General features: G+C 40.8%; 1 protein-coding gene across 1 annotated transcript in view; it reads right to left on the bottom strand.

The window, feature by feature from the left end:
- The window catches only part of PARP14 (poly(ADP-ribose) polymerase family member 14), a 42067-nt gene that overhangs the window by 3181 nt on the left and 21043 nt on the right, over positions 1-17843 (bottom strand). Inside the window, exons 18-31 of the mRNA XM_082483440.1 lie at positions 16620-16759; positions 16495-16528; positions 14024-14284; positions 13187-13423; positions 9863-12141; positions 8193-8429; positions 7723-7944; positions 7175-7238; positions 6107-6256; positions 5345-5407; positions 3934-4101; positions 2496-2702; positions 1797-2405; positions 1130-1275 (exon numbers count right to left, since the gene is read on the bottom strand). Coding sequence (XP_082339566.1) covers positions 1130-1275; positions 1797-2405; positions 2496-2702; positions 3934-4101; positions 5345-5407; positions 6107-6256; positions 7175-7238; positions 7723-7944; positions 8193-8429; positions 9863-12141; positions 13187-13423; positions 14024-14284; positions 16495-16528; positions 16620-16759 — 4817 coding nt within the window. The remainder of the gene's footprint in view (positions 1-1129; positions 1276-1796; positions 2406-2495; positions 2703-3933; positions 4102-5344; positions 5408-6106; positions 6257-7174; positions 7239-7722; positions 7945-8192; positions 8430-9862; positions 12142-13186; positions 13424-14023; positions 14285-16494; positions 16529-16619; positions 16760-17843) is intronic.

The raw sequence follows: 17843 nt of genomic DNA, 5'->3' as shown, positions 1-17843 counted from the left end.
GTTTTCAAGCTTGGTAATTTTTGGCACCTTTGTCTTGCCTAGTATACCAGGTCACAGGCAATCATGGCAGCTGTGCATTATCATTTTTACAAATAGGCTGTTGTACCACTGCTAGAGGCAACAATATAAGATGCCTTCTGTACATCCTAGTCATCTTTACTCATGGTTTTCTCTCTAAAGGGTAGACTGTAGCAATAGCATTACATTGAAATTAAGTTTCTCTTCCAGATCTCAGCTTGGAGGTCAAAATTACTTCCTTTACTGTGTAGCTTAGCAACGCATAAGAAACTCTTATACAAAAATAAATTGGTGGGAGGATAGATGTTGCTGGCTCCCTATGCCAACAATATGAATATAGCTTAGGGGAAAACAGTGTATCTATGTCAAATTATAATCTTAAAGGCATTGCTGTAACAGTTTTCAATTTTCACTGGAAAAAGGGTTCATGTCATTACCTGATTTTTTTCCACTGTACACTAGTATTTTGTTCTATTTGTGTCTTAGTGACCATGTTCATTGAATCTCATGATGGAAGAAAATTTTTAAAACACACATTCTCATTCTTAATTTCATTGTATTTTCTCCTATTTATCGCTCTTCCTGATTCTGAAAAATTTCATCTTCTCCCTGGCAAGTAAAGCTCTAGGCACTGTGTTACAGACTTTTCAATAAGAAGAATCAAATCTTGACACTTTGGTTAAAACCAACAGTAGCCTGAAAGGGTCTGGGACTGACAGGGAAGAAGTAGTAAAAGAGTAAAAAGCTTTATGGCCAGCCTGCAAGGACTTTGTATTTTCCTGTGTATTCTGAAAGCATTTGCTCATGCTTCCATTTCAATATAGAATTTCTTAATTGGAAATACCACATTAACTAGTGAGTACCACATTAGTTGAACATAGATAAGAGTCAGTGTGAAGACTGATGGTCACTGGTTTTGCATTATTAGAAGGCAGAAATGGCAGGGCAACTCTTAGGAAATTTTATTTGATTTATATCCACCCTGTACAGTGCTGGGAGACTGACATATGAAAGGTGTATTAGGTTGCAGACACTTTACAAACAAATATTTATAAAGTATATTAATGTTTTCAGCCCAAGAATTCACTTTGTCTCCCCCATAGGATTTCACCTTCTCTATGATGAAGCTGGGACAGGTTTTCTTAAATTTGTTCTGAACTTCCTGATATTCCCGACATGATGGCTTGAGATTCACCAGTTTGACCCGTTCCTCTTGCATGTCTTCCCACTGCACAGGGAGCTCTATTGACTTCTTATCTGCAAAATGGAGATTGCATTATCATCACAGGTATCTAGCTCAGTTTTGTAGGCACGTCTTACAAAAAAAGCTGCATGTAGAGGGCTGAGAGGATAGTACCTTACACAATCCTTAATTCCGGAATACACTCTCTCATCAGTACATCACTGGCTCTGTAATGCACTGTTAAGACTACATTTTCTCTAGTCGAATTATCCCCATACTAATATCTAACTAAAACAAGTTTGAAAACCACAGAAGAATTTTATACATTCTTCATACACCACTCCCTTTGTCAGACTTAAGCATGAAATCTATGCTCACTAGTCGCATACATACGGATAATATTTGTATTTAAAACAGATGCTCTGATTTCAGTCATACCTGCCACTAATTATGAAACCAAAAGTGCTGGGGGAGGGATGAGAAGTGGGAATAAAAAGCTATTCTTGCTTCTTTGGAATACCTGAGTTTGCATTTATCAGAATTATCATTCAGTAATCACTACTAAAGATATTTTATTAACAAAGCTGTAATTTACCTTCATTCTTTGGCACACGCTGAATGTTTATAGTTTTTCCTTGGTCATCATTAGCCTGTAGAATATTCAGATCCACATTGTAGTTGTTCTTGTTAATTTTGACAGTAAGATGTGGTTTTTTAGCTATTTTGGCATCCTCCAACTGCATATTTGTCAGTTTATCAAAAGCAACAAAGCTATGATTGCTTCCTTGGTACCTCCATTCTACCAGGTTATAAACAAGTTCTGCCTTAGATCGTTCTTCTTCCGTATCCTTAATTTTTTGGATCATTTTTTGAACTTCCACAGAAACAAAACAGACATCCCTGCTAACACCAGAAATTTTAATGTGATGGGGGGAATGTTTATTTTCAAGCTGGATGGTAATATGCTTCGTTCTCTGGAGATCTGCCAAAGTCTCAATTTGCCTCTCATCAAAATTTTCAATTAACTCATCTGAAATAATGTTTTCAAATTGTTCCTTTAAAATTAAATTCTTTATCCAAGACTCAGTTGCATCCACATTTTTTTTGCTTTCTCCACAAATTTGAAACGTCGCTAAATCAACTTTCTTCTCCAAAACCACGGCCTTTTTCTTCTCAATAGGTTGGGGTCTGCCCCCCAAAAATGCTGTGAAGAAATACATGTTAATTATTAGTTTTAAATAAAAGATCTTTAGTTTTATGTGCCCATGCACACGGAAAACCCACCTACTTACACATTTAAACATAGACACCCACAAACCTGTTGTGGATGAATCTGAACCTTCTCTTTTCTTCATGCTTTCATAAAAGTGTCTGAGCATATTTGTCTGGTAGATGATGATTTTAATTTTTTTCAAATGCCGTACTGATGTTTTGCTTGCAAATTCCACTATAGCATCCAGCATGTCATCAGCTACCTTTGCTGGACTCTGTCCTGCTTGACCTAAACAAAAATAAAAGGCACATATCAGCAAACAGTACTTAAATCAACACAGCACCCAGAAAACAGAGACCATGTCCCCAGCTCATACAGACTGGTGTCCCTCTCTCCTCCCCCATTATGCTTTCTGGCCAAAGCCCCAGGCTTAACCTCAGCTTTACACCTCAGCCTGTGAGCTCCAGGAGCTGACACCCTTCGGAGACCTGGGCAGCCCTTCTGGGATTCATCCCCGTTTACTCTGAGGCTCCATCAAGCACTTCAGCTATCCCCATCTTTAAACTGGGTACCAAAGTAAAACCAAATCAAAATCAGTGGAGGATTTTGGCCCAAGCCTGCAGTGTATTTCAACAAACAAACAGGAACACCAAGCTCAAAACAACTGTTCTCACTCCCCTACAACAAGCCTGAAGCCCAACCTAAAGCTTATCCAAAAACGGTGGGACCCCTGCCAATTTCAGCCCCGGCATCCCTGGGACAGCCATCGTGACACCGGCATGCAGATGATGCTGGCAGTCCAGGGGACCTGCTATAACTATCACTGTGGACTTCAAACACCGAACCACACACCAGCTCCTACCCTAACCTGGCATGCTGAGCAAGTACCAGCTCACGATTTCTTTTTCCAGTCCAGGGGACCCTTGGTCTGGGAAGGACACCCTGCTTTCTTCAAGCCCCGCCCCCCAAGCTAACCAGAAGCTAAAGCCAAATAAGCTAGTCTGCCTCCAGCCCTCCACTGGAGCAGGCAGGCTCAAACAAGACCCATAAAAAGTATAAACTGCAGGTATTCTGTACTCAGCCCACAATTTTCATAATCAGCCAGGCAAGGTTTTGGTCTCAGGACAACTTCATCTTTCTTTGCCTACAAAGCCCAGCCCCAGCCTTCCTGTGGGGCTGAAATCTCAAAGCAAGGTCTATGGGAAGTTTGAAGGGTGCAGGGTGGCCAGCTGAGATACACAGTCTGGTTTTGGGGCAGAATGTCTTTTATGGAGCAATACCTTTTCTTTAGGTGCTCTTGCTCAATCAATATTGACTGTAATATTTATACTTTTTTAAAACAGCAGCATTTTTGAAGCATGCAGCTGCTGTTTGAACTGACTACAATGAACCTTCACAAATCACAGGTTAGAGTTTCTTGTGCAAATCTGATGTTATCAGTATCAGAGGTATTAACCTTGTCCCAGTTTCTGAACTACCTCTGTCACAGCCCTCATCGCTTTCCCAAGAAAACACAAACCTGTTCCAATTGCCGGGAAGGCGACAGACTTGTACTTCCTTCGCTCACACTCTTCAAGCACAACAGAGACCTGACTCTTCACATCGTTACCATTAATCAAGTGCATGATTTTCCTGCACAACAGTTTTCCACCTTGTGTAATAACCATACCATTTTCAGACATCCCAGCTGGAAGACAGAACATAAAGAAGGAGACATAACATTTTTAAAGTGGCTATCTCTTCTGATAGGACAGCTGGTTATACTGATGTTAGAAGAGAAGTGGAAAAAGTGGAAAGAAGTATGCTGTGAGCTATATTATCCTGGTTTTGCAGAATTGCTTTGAGGAAGTAATTAAAGTAATTGGGTGTTTTCTAATTTCCCCAAGATCACTGCTACAAAGTAGTTTCCTATTAAGTACAGCTTAAGAATTTATGTTGAAATTAAATATAGCTTGCTTTTACGTAAAAGCATGCGAATAGAACTTGCACAAATCATTTACATGAGAAATCTTTTCTTATGCCACTTACTCCTTGAAAGCTCAAACTCTTATTCTGCAGAAGAGCTGAATGGTTAAAATAATATCATTAAGATAATGACCAACTGATCTAAGAACTGTGGTACAGAATCTTTAAAAAGACATTTGTGTTTTTTCAGAGCACTCACTCATGTTTGGTCACAAACACCTCAAAACGGAGTCACGTTGTGAGGCTGAATGGACTAATGAACACAGAGTTACATACCGCTTCAGTGGTCACAAAGGTAACAACCGATTGTAAGATGCTCTGCCTGTACTGAGATCAGGCTCAGGGAGAGCCTGCAGAGCCAAAGGGTGGGAAAAATATCCAGGAAACTCTATCTTGAAGGTTAACTTCTGGATTCAGAGCAGGAACATTTTGTTTATGCAACCAGAATATGTTCCTTTCTGTGCTCGTAGAGGCCAACCCCAGTGAGTTGGGATTTTACTGTTCTACTACAGAAGATTTGCTATTAGCTTTTAAAAGCCAGCCCTGCACATGCTTACACCAAAAGACAGTCTTCCACCACTTTGTTCAGTTTCAAAACTTAAGCTCTGCTGTAGCTGACATTAGATGAGCTTAAAAATTATGCTCAAGTCAATGGGACTGTTTCTGTTCTTAAGTTAAGAACACGCTCAGGTAATTTGAGGGGTACAGAACTTAAGTTACATTAATTTCCTGGTACTTATTAGCATCAGAAAACTGTATCCATCTTCTGTTCAGTTGTGAAAAGAAAAATTCTCAAAGTAGGTGTCAAAACAACAACAGGCCTTTTCAAAATTCCTAAAAGTAAAAGCTATTTTTTCAGATAAAATAATTACACCATCAGAGTAGGGAATTATAAGACAACTTTAAGTTTTCAGAGAGAACAAAAAACCAAGCTTAATCAAACAAAATAGTATGCTTTAACATACCGTATTGAGCACATTCTTTTTCTACCTGGGAACCAGCAGCATCCATAATGGCTTTGAATACCCCTTAAGTTATACAAGAAAATCATATACATTAATTAACTTCATTAGATATTTCTACGCAAAACTCTACTCAACTTCTGTACTCTACAAATACCCCAAATTCTCATATGGCAAGATCCTACAAAGTACAAAATCTTAATCAGTTCCCCTAAGTACCCTCCATGACACACTGCAACGTCTGCAAAGAGAACACCGCCTTCATTATCGATTAGAAATCATTAAGAATAACTCTTATTTCATTGTTTCACCAGACAATAGTACGCCCCTCACCAAACTCTCTGATTGCTTTGCGTTATATCATTTGATGTCTTTCATGCTTGCAATTCACAATTTCTCTAAAGAATCCTCTGTTTCTTACAGGTCAATTTACTTAACCAGGACTTTGTCCTAGTATGTTCACTGTAAGCCAAGAGCAGTTTTTCAGAATTACATTTGAGCTAAAAAGCTCCTTTTTATTCAAGCATTTTTGGTTTTAAACAAGAAAAATCTGGTTAGATGCCTTCTGTTTGAGTAGTTTGGAAACTAAATGGAACATTCAGGACACATAAAAAACCTGCTTAAAATCTATTTTCTGACTAATCACAACTTTCTCATCTGAAAAATACTTCATAAAAGTTTCACATATGGACAATTCTTTCCCCTTCCCCCTTCAAAAAACTAGACCAAACTTATCACTAAAGAACTACATATTCAACAGAATACCTGCTGTGACATCAAATGTCGAGTTTGTTAAGTTTACAATAACCTCTGTATCCTCCTTGGTAATATCTCCACTAATTACTTGGAGTGTAATGGAACCAATCTGCATTTCATGAACTCCCAATGCTTCAGTTGAAACAGGCCTAATGAAACCTGCGAGGGGAAGAAAAACACCTTAAAACACTTCTCCTCCAGTTTGGGGTATTACTCTGTTCCACAGATGGAAACTTCAACTTATCCTTTTACGGAATATGCTCTAGATAAGTTTGATGGACCTAGAGAGTCTCTGCCTTTCTCTTTACTCCATTTCTGAAAGCAGGAACGTGCAGTATTCTTCCCATTTAAATCCTGCGAAAGTGAAACCATTTCTACTCCTGTAAATTCACACAATATAAATGCAGAAAGGATTCCTGGGCTTATCTGATCGGCCTAGCTCTGTTTCAGAGTTTCCTGAATTAACTCTTACAAGAAATGGAGTATCCAGCTTAAGCCAGTAATGGAGATCCCATCACACAACTTTTGTAAGTTATTTCATCTTTACCCTCACAGATATAAAGCTGTTCCTTACTTCTAGTCTAAACTTACCTAATTCATATTTTATCTGCTCACTTTTAACTTCATCTCATGGATACAGCAACTGAGAAGAGTTATATGCTCTTATGAATAAGCCTCTGCCGTTGATGCAGTTCACTCTCATGTTTTTGCTGCTGTGTCACACTACAGTCAATTAATAAATGGAAAGGAAATTATCCACTCTGTATATCTCTATACAGGAGATTAAAGGTTCAGAAATACATATTATTTTGGCTTGTTTGGCAAAGTGATACCAAGTTCTTATAATCTTTGGGTAGGACAAACTGATGGTTCTCCTACCAGGGCATCCTCTTTCACATGCTAAGACCTGCCTCTTTAAGGATTTTACCAATCGAGTTTAAGAATGCCAGCCCATTAGGAGGAAAAAAAATGCTCTGTGTCTTGATGACATTTCATCTGTTTGCTGAGACGTATAAAACCACTTTACATCAATTACATTCTCCCTTGAGTCCCACCTCCTGCCCCTACACAACTTACTTGACCACGGTGCTGCAGCATTGCAACTTTCAGCTACCCTACGTTCTAGTTCAGTGGTAAAAGCCTAAGAAGAGAAAAAAAGGTACCAAAGATAGTATTTAAGAGTTTATATACTGAATATTTCTACAATTAACATTAGCGGTCATGTAGCTCTTGCTGAGCCATGTGTCTGTCACATTTTACAGTTGTGTTTAGGTATCATTAACAACAGTGGAAGCCTCAGTGTGGACAGTGCGATAATAGATACTGCCTTTGCGTTTCCAGAGCTCCTCTGTCAAAAGATGAGTGAGCATCTACAGGTGTTTGCAGTACCAACAGTGAGGCCAATTTTGTCTGCAGCTTGTGCTTGCTGAGAGCTTATGCTTGCTGAGAGTTTATATTTCAGAGACACTGAATGATACACTGGAGAGAGATCCCACTGTCACCGGCCCACAGCAGTAAGAAAGTGCTAAATTATTCCCTTAAGAAAGCAATATAACTAAAATATATTGTTAAGACATAACTAGAACAGTAGGTAACATAGTCAGCTTTGTCCTGAGAAGAACTACCTGAATGTTATCCAGATCTTTTGGGCTCAAGAAAAAAACAACTTCCTGGAGAGTCTTCCGAGCGTGACTACTACTGAACTTGAATACCACATCAAACATTAACTCAGAAACAAGGGTTTTAGGAAATCCAAAGCCTCCAGTTCCAATAGCTGGGAAAGCGATTGAATTCAGTCCAAGTTCTTCAGTTTTCTTCAAGCAGGAATTGATTATATCTTCTAGGATCTGTAAAACACAGAAAAGATCCTTTTTAAAAAAAAAAAAAAAAAAGAATCGTTTATTATTAGTTCCATAGAGACTACACTGGTATGAGAAAAAGCTCTCAGCACATGAAGGCATCTTTAGGGTCACTCAAACAGAAGTAAACGGAATTGAGTCATCTAAACTAACTATTTTAAACCCTAAAGCTTCAGGAAAGAATCCCAAATAAATCTGTTTTCAATTATTTTTTTTTTTTAATAATTAAAATGTACCTCCAGGGTCTGTCCTGTTAATCCATCCCATAAGGGAACTATGGCATGAAGCACAGACTTGCAGGCCAGAGCACATCCACTGGTGCAGAGCACACTCCCTTCATCAGCAAACTCTCTGTCTTTTGCTTTGTCAAACTCTGCTTCGAGCGCTGGTCCAGCCTTCGCCAGCAAGGCTTTGCAAAGAGGCCCCGTGCCAAAATTCAGATCTACGCCAACACTGTTGACAATAACATCCGTCTGCAACAAAATTACAATGAAAATATCTATAGCCAGACTTCAAGTAAAAATACGCATCGACACTAACAGCACTACCAAAGCAATGCACAGCACAAAAAACAAGAATGATAACTTCATTTTCATCACAGCCTCTACATACTGAGCATTCCTGGACTTGTAGGAAACCTGTGGTAGGCAGCATCAGACCCACTGTGAGTCCCAACACCACAGGTATCTACATGTGAGCAGGTCATCCATCCATCCGTCCATCCATCCAGGCAGAGCTGGCAAGCCCTCAGTGGAGGCAAGGCTGTGACTCACCTCATCCCGAGCAGATGCCAATGTCTGGGCACATGAAAAAAGCCCAGTGTAGAAAGTTTAATGTCCCCTTCCTCCTTTTCACTGAAGTGGGATTGTCTACATCTTATCAGAAAAGCAGCACCTTATGCACCAAAACGAGGTGAAGTGAGATGCTTGCGCTTTCATGAAATAAAACAGGCAAAGCCCCAAAGCTTGCTGTTTGCTTTGTCTTTTAATTACAAAATATTTTAAATATGCATCATAGTGAGCTTTTTTATATCTACTATCGCTCTTTTATTGGAATAGGCTTTTACAGACACCAAAATGACAAATGACAGAACCAACTAATATTGAAACAACAGGATGACAATAATAATCTAGGGAGATTTTAAATTCCCAAAGCAGAAAAATCAGGGGCAAAAGAGAAAGAGAGAAATTTATCTAGATGCACTTTGCATCACTGAAGACAAAAACAGAAGGGAAAGAAACTACGCCAGAGGCATAAACTGAGCTTTGATGGTCTAGATGAGTAGCAATTAAACTCTTTGTTAGCAAAAAGAATGAAAAAAAAAACAAAAGGGGGGGAGGAAGTAGAATCAGGTCGAGATTTCAGCAAAACAATCTAAGCATGCACCTTTCTACAGGGTTGCTTTTCTAGAGGCCAGTAACTTCTTCATAGACTGCATCTTTAACCCATCCAAAGAGAAGGGAACTAAAAAAAATAAGCTACATCCTTCCTGTTAGCATGACTCACAACAGTGGCCCAGAGAGGTGCTGATTTCCTGTAATATCCAGACAGGATAGCTACAGATCATATAAATACTTTTAGGAGGTATTTTAATATTTCCCTTTTAGGGAAAAAAAAACCAAACGTTTTACATGTTGACCTTACATCCGGAGAACGAATAAAACCCAGCTGGGAATGAAACACCTCAAAATTCAAAGCTGCCCACTATAAACGGCTGCAGAGTGACAGATCCCAACCTGAAATCCATCAGTTTTGCAAGCTTGCATCCTTGTTTAGGTAGCACGCAGCTGTTGTTTCCTCACGTAGCAATTGCCTTGTAAATCAATATAACCTAGTGTCATTCCTTTTCTATTTAAATTTAAAGAACACATCAAGTTAGAAAGGAACCGGAAGACTAAAGACCTACCATGGCCTCCTGAATGTTTTTCTTCTCCACTCGGATGCAGAGTCCTTCATTTGTCATAACCATCTGAAGATCCTGTTTTCTCTTCTCCTGGCTTTCTCTCAGCTTGCCGTTTCTTGAGCGTGGCGTCAGCAGCCTTGAGGAGGGTGATTTAGCTGTAAACACTGTTTTTACTGCCTCACTCAGAACCTGAACTGTTTCTTCTGTATCATCCACAAGATGAACCTCCTTCAAGCTGCTGTCCCCCATGGATTCTTCCAAGGTCTCCTGGATGGAGGATACAATCGAATATGTACACAGTTCCAGTGGAAAGCCAAAAATCCCTCCACTTATAGCAGGCAGAGCTATGGAACGGTGATTGTATGTTTCGGCTAGCTGCAGACTTTTCTTCACTGTCTTTCTTAACAAGTACGTGCACTTTTCTGCTTCATCCTTCCTCCACCTGGGCCCAACAGCATGAATGACGTTCTTGCAAGGGAGTTTCCCAGCGCCCGTGACAACTGCACACCCAGGCTGCAAAGCCCCGTTCTTCCTCACCAGCTCATCACACTCCCGTTGCAGCTCTGGACCAGCTGCTTTCAACAGTGCCTCAGCAAGGCCACCGATGTGTTTTAACTCTTCATTAGATGCATTTACCACAACATCAATAGGGTAAGTGCGCAAGTCAGCTTTATACACTGCTACTACAACTCCATCTGGCAGCATTTTCTTGTAGTACAGCTTTGTTTTCTCTTTATTGCCAACTTTTTCATTCTTCTGTTGTTGTTGTTCTTGTTCTTCTTCCAGCCTAATCAAACAGCTAAATTTCTGCTTTGCCTCAAACTCACACGAATCTTTCCTCTCAGTGAAGAACTCTTTGGCTCCTGGTTGATTAATTGCCAGGCTTTTTACATAAAGGGATGAGAGAATTTTTTCAAATGTGGTGACAGCTTTTGGCACTTCTGCTCTTGGTCCGCTCAGAAAAATACACAGTGTCTTGGTGTCAAAACGTACTGTCACACCTTTCTTCCTCAATTCAAGACAAAAACTGGATTTTTCTTTCTCTACAAACTGCACTACCACCAGCGACTTAGCCAGGATTACTTTTTCCATGTGTATGTTTCTATCTATAAAATCATTAAGTTTCTGATAAACTTCTGTGACAGCCTTAGAAAAGCCAGCAATAACGACTTTATTTTCTTTTCCAACAGGTTCATCAATGACTACATTTTCCTGGGGAGAACTGTACTTCTTACGCAAGGAGGCAAGAAGACTACTCCACTGCTGCTTTTTAATGACCTCACCGTCCTCCACATTGATGCACTTATATTGCAAGCCTGTCCTTATTTGCTTTTCTGCTTCTAAAAGATCTTTGCGAGCATCTCCAAATATCAACACAGTATCATACTCAAGCTTATAAAAAGCATTAATTTTTTTCCTAGTGAATAATATGTCCGATATTAGTTTATTATCTACATGCTGCAGATAGTAGCAAACATAGGGATCAACAGTAACTGATGCGCATGGCATATTTAATATCTTTTCCAGTAAGTCAGCTTTGATTTTATATACTTCCACAGGTAATCCACACAACTGAACAGTTTTTTTTGTGTCATCATAAAAGATCTTTAAGCAGGGATATTCTTTGTGAATATTCTTTTCTAGCCCAGCGTTATGCAGAACAGCATACTTCCCTGGGGCCACTGACACAGAAATTTCTATGCTTTGTTTTTCGCTTTCACTTTGCTTCACGGGTTTTCCCATGCATTTCCTCACTTCCTTCTCTGCACTGTCCACTGCTGCTCTGTTGCCTGCAATCACCACCATCTCCTCAGAAATATCAGTTATGATCAAAGCAACATCTTCCACCAGTCTGTTTTTCACATCTTTCCAATCCACTGAATTTACTCGACATTTTATAGCTATGTAACGTGCCATGATACGCGAGAACTCAGCTGAAGCATCTTGCCTCCATGTCTTGATCAACTTAATCATTGCTTTTTTCTGTTTGGAGAGAGACGATGATGGGCACAACATAATTTCTGGGTTTGCACAGGCCACCTGGGGCCATTTTAGCTCACAATGGCAAATTGCCATTTCCTGGTTTATGTCTTGGATCAGTTTAACCTGCTTTTGTAAAAACTGCCAGACATACGGATCTAGTGGCACCCCAATGGGGTCTGGCATCTTGACAGCTGGTCTTTCTTCTCCATAGAGAGCTGTTCCCAGGGAGTGGTAATATGGATGCACAGAAATTGGTTTCTGTTCCAGTAAATGCTGCTTTTCCAAGACAGTGTTTAGGTCTAAAAGTAAGGACACACACATACGAACACATATACACCATTAACTTCAGATCAAGCAAATGACTCTGTTCTTAGAACTATTACATTCAATAAAATAATGGGATTTTTTCATTTGAAAGAGCTATTTTTATGTCTTACTGACTTCCAGCCCACTCTGTAGTGGACAAGATAAGAGGCTTGGCTCCAACTAGCTTGGTAAATACGCTTGTTGCTGGATTGAGCTATACAGCTACACCTTGTTCTCATTTCCTAAGTCAACCCCACCACAGAGCAGGGCTGCATCAACTTACTACTACTGAAATGCTCCTTACTCTCAACTTAAGATAAAACTCTTTGTGTCAGTGCATTTTTACACCCCACCCCACCCCCCCATTTCAGTTGGAGTGGACAAAGGAAAGGAATTATAATACTGGCAGGGACTTAACACCACATTACAGTGATTGAAATTACACGTTAACTTAATTAACAAAATATTCTTAAGCAACTTCTGAGAGTCAGAAGAAAAATGATCACCTGGCAGATACCTTTAATTACAAGTAAAAGAATTTGCCAAGTCAAGAGTCTCCAGAGGTTGCACTGGCACAAAAATGGGACAGTGATTAAACACAAGAAATAGTAACAAGATTGTTCTTTAGCTTTATTCCTCCCTGATAATGAAGACATTTGACCTTAATTAGTATCTGAAAACTAACTGTGAAAGCTGAAGTAATTGACAGATCCTGCTTCCTCAACAATTAATGTGGTATTGCAGATAAAACACTCTGTAAACGGGGAAAAAACATCAGTGGGAATAACCCATGCACAAAGCAGGTATTAAAATGTACCTTTGGTAACAAAAAAAAAAAAAAAAAAAAACAAACAGAGATACTCTGAAACCCTAGACATGCAGCAGTATTTCTAAATCCAGAGCATTTCCCAGGAACAGGACAGTGTACGCTGGCTTCAGCAACAGCAAATCCTGGTTCTCCTAATGGCCAAATTTGCAGTAATTTTCTTTCAGGTCCACCACCTGGGATCACTTTGATCAGGCAAAGGACAGTGTTACCTTTGTGATCACAGAAAGTAATGATGGCCGAGTTCTTCTCAGGGAAGAGCTGGACATCTGACACAGGCCCCCCTCCATTCTGCGTACTCTCAAAGTAAGCTGAGATGTAGTCTGCGGAAACGCTGGCCGGTATGTTTTCAGCCTTGATACTCCGGGTCAATTCAAGAAGCCTGGCAGTTATTTTTAATTCTTTAACTCTCTTGTTTTGTGAACACTTTTTGACAAATTCTTCAGTATCTGTAAACAGAAGAACAGTATGAACTGACCGTATTTTCCTGGGTCATTATCAGCCCTGGTTATCACTTCTGGCAGAGAAATGAGACAAGTCTACTTCTTCCTGTATTTGGAGCAAAACTGTCCTTGGTGCCAAATAACTCTGCGTTGTAACAAAAAAGGGGAAATGCACACAGCCATGTTACTCTCTGCTATTCACTACCACTATGTCTCTGTTCCCCTCTTATTCATCTCTTGATGAACTTCTCACTGTTTCACTGTCTTCTCAAATGGAGACTTTATATACTATAATAATTTGCAGAACTCATCTCCACACTCAGTCCGCTTCTAATTCTTCTCCACCTAACCCAAAATAAGACAGAGACAATCAAACATTCTCATTCAACTTCAATTAATGAAGATGCCACATTTTCTTCTTTTAAGTGTAAGACTTGAATCGCAAGCATTTTCATGGAGCTGTAAGTCTTACATCTTTCTTGAGAAACTACAGTCCAGGTACTTTTTAAAAACTGTCTGAATCTCTAACGGAAGAAGAATCAAGCTCTGAACGCTATTACTCATACATATACATGGAAATGAATGACGGTGTTCATCCTGTCTTACCGATACTTTTTATAAAGGTAGCTATAGTAACATTTATTTCAGGTATCACTTCCAGAGTGAAGTCATCATCTACTGCCAGGCCACTGATGCTCTCCAACAGCATACTTAAGCATTTTAGACTGCATCCTTGTATGTTTTCAAACACCACCAAAGGTGAGGTCTCTGCAGACTTTTCTGCAACTTTCTTTGCAGAGCCAGCTTCCTCCTGGAGTTCGCCGTTTGGAACAAAACTCTCTGCTTTCTGCAAGGCTTCTGCATCATCTTCAACAGAAAGAGAAATAAGCCACATAACATATTGGTACACGTTTCCTGGAATAAACAGATTTTGCTCACCCTTTCTCTCCTTTCCTGTCCCAAGAAAAGAGATCATCTAATGCATCAAATACTGCAGGGTAGCCCGGGACATTTTGGGATTCAAAACAGCCCAGATGCAATATTCTGCGGGGCTGCAGGCAGCTTCTTTGGTGGCACAAAAATAGCCATGACTAAACAAGTCCAAGGTCACTGTTACATCTCTGTGTTGGAGACATAAATAAAATAAAATCCATTGCGATAATCGGCCACAGCTGCTCAGGCATTTGTAAGGGTTGTGAGAGACCCTGCAGCCTCCACATCGGTTTCTTGGCCCAGGTGCAGGCATAACAAGCCTGAACACCGCTCAGGACACCCACAGGCACCACAGGCCACCAGTAGTTCTGCATGACTCTATGCAAAGCCTCCTGATGACCACCGGGCCATGCTGTCACTGTGGTATGACAACACTGAAGGACCCATGTGCACAGAAAGCTGGCAGGGATGCAACAACATTTTGCAGATAGAAAATATAACCGAGTACCCCAGAAGTTCAGCGGCTGCTGGAGGAAGGCACATCTCCAGCTTTGCAGACAGATGAGGGTAGAGGGGGTAGAGAACCTCCGAATGAAAACAATGTGCTCCTCCGCATGCCTGAGTAAACTCCAAGTGTCACCCAGGTGTGTGGCAACACAACTGTCCAACAAGCAATGGAAAACAGTGTCCACAGAGCACTGCAGGGTAGTGGGGGACTGGCATGGGCCAAAGAGCATCCCAGGGTGCTCAAGATGGCCATGCTTGCAAACAAAGGCAGCTCTCCACTCCTTGCCCCAGCAAACACAATCAGGAGTATAAGCCCCTCTCAGTTTGGCAAACCAGAACATCCCTGGCACCATGGCGGGGAGACAAACATCAAATGAAACCCTGACGCTCACTGCCCTCAGTGTAAACCTCCAGAGCCACCATCTCTGGCTGTGGCAGAGGACGTACAACTGAGGGGAGAGGAGCTCGGTGGAGCAGTTGTATATCTGACCCGGGACAGGGGAGGCAGGTAAGGTCTCTGCTTGCTTTTGCTCAAGAACACCTAAAAATCCCTAAATTCTGGAGCAGCGCCCAACAGGCTGGCCGTGGGGGGCAGCCCCAAGGACAGAGATAGAGACGTGGGGTGGGAAGGCTCGAGCAGGTGGCAGCGCAAACAAGCTGGCTCTGCCCGCTTGCCAGGTTTACAAGGTCTCCAGAGGTACAACAACTGATACCAAACCCACAACAGTTACAGAAAACAGCTGCCTTTGAAGGCCTACCAGCATAAGCCCGACAAGAGGAAAACAAAAGAAACAACCACAGATGCTAGATATTAATTTCCAGATTGCCAACAGGAATCACCTGCTCCACTGTGACCAATGACAAAAGTACAAAAAAGCCAAAACTGAAAGATGACCCAACGAAGCAATTCAGAGCAGCATCTGGAGATATTCAGGGTCCTCTCTAGTACAACCAAAAAATAGCAGATGACAACTTTGAGTACCTAATTTTGAAAGGAGGAAACCCACCCAAAACTGCACCGAACAAGACTTCATATGGAAAGGAAAAGATAGAGGGGTGATTCCTGAAGAACTTCCTGGTTAACCGGTCTGTCTTGGGACTGAGTATTTACTCTTCACGGATGGCGTCACGTTTGGGTGCACAGTACTGTTTTCTAGATTGCTTTTTGAACCACAAAGCTGAGCAAAATATTGCTGAAAGAGGACCAAAGTCACTGAGGTACTTGGGAGATGCACCACTTGCCTTTACAGACTCTCCTAAGTCTAGGGAGTACAAATACACCAGGCCTGGGCTTAAGACCTTCAATCTACATGTTTCTACGCAGATCTTATCTTAGAGCAGTTATGCAGGATAACAGAACTAAATCCCTCTTTGGAGATGTTCCTTTGATTAAAAAGGCTATTTTAGAAGCTCAAACCAGGCATGTGGTCTAAGTCTGGCAAGGTGAACTCCATCCTTGGTGATAAACTCCATAGTGTCCCTGGCCAGACATCTTTCCCTGTATAACCTGAGTCGGGCTGCCAAACTCAGAAACTCTCGGTACAACTCCCCACAGAACTGGAGCTGTGTGCAGAGAAAAGCACCAACATTTTCGTTTTATGACGAATCAGCACACAGAGTGATGGATAACATTTTACCTTTTGTTTGAAGGTTGCCCATGGCATCCAGAGCCTAAAATAAAATGAAAGCAAAATATTAGTGACTGATGTGATGCTCTCACCACTATTTCAAAGCTCTGGTTAGGATTACAATTTTTATTCACCTTTGTGGGAACTAGTTTTTCTTCAATTGCCTCCCCTTCAGCAGCTAGTGCTGTTTCAGGCTCTGTGACAATCAACTTCAATACTCCTTTTTCTCCTAAATACAGCTCATGAGACTGTCTCTCAAGAACTTGCTGCTTCACTAAATAAGAACAAAAAGAAAAACAGTGAAAATCTGAATAGAAATACAACCTCAAATTGTGTAGCACTTTTCCACTGTTATATTAGGATGCACGTACTGTGCCACAAAACGAAAGAGCTTTAAACTCAATAATGCTAACACAGCACACACAAGGCTTTCCTCCTGAAAAGGAACCGAAGAACAGCAGAGGATATTATTTCTGAAAAAAAAAAAAAAAAAAACAAAACCAACCAAAACCAAACCAAAAACCAGCAAGTGATACAAAGCTCAGCTCCACCACACATTTCATGGCTGGTGTCCAGCAGGCAGCCCTGCCCTGGGACTGCAGCATGAGGGTCCGAGTACCGGCCCCACACCTTGCACACCCTCTTCCAGCCAGTGTCAAAAAATGGCTTGGGACTGCATGTCCTGAACTTACCAGCTGGTCGAGTCAGGAACTGGGAAGCATGATAGGCAGAAAAAAAAAAAAAAAAAGTGTGTACATACATGTATATGTATACATTTAACAAAACTGCAGCTAAATGCTTTCCACCTTGCTGCAACTTTATATAAATACACACACATTATATATTTCATATTTTAATATATATCTGTAACTGCAACGTATATTAAGTTATACTAACATAAACTTTATTATTATTTATTATTAAAGGGGGCCTACAGGAAAGATGGGGAGGGACTCTTTATCAGGGAACGTAGCGGTAGGACGAGAGGTAATGGTTTCCAACTAGAGGAGAGATTTAGATTAGATATTAGGAAGAAGTTTTTCACTCTGAGGGTGGTAAGGCACTGGCACAGGTTGCCCAGAGAGGTTGTTGAGGCCCCATCCCTGGAGGTGTTCAAGGCTGGACGTGACCTTGGGCAACCTGGTCTGGTGGGAGGTGTCCCTGCCTATGGCAGGGGGGTTGGAACTGGATGGTCTTCAAGGTCCCTTCCAACCTAAACCATTCTATGCTTCTATTCCAAGTGCAATCTAGAGAATACTACTGTGCATCGAAATTAATATACATGCATATATACCTGGTAGGGCACATTTATTAACTTATAGCCTGGAGTTATTCAAAATGCAATCTAGAAGTTAGCA

This window comes from Vanellus vanellus, assembly GCF_965231255.1.
Source record: "Vanellus vanellus genome assembly, chromosome: 5".
Lineage (NCBI taxonomy): Eukaryota > Metazoa > Chordata > Aves > Charadriiformes > Charadriidae > Vanellus > Vanellus vanellus.
The sequence above is the reverse complement of the archived record's forward strand: the minus strand, read 5'-3'. Positions and strand labels throughout refer to the sequence as shown.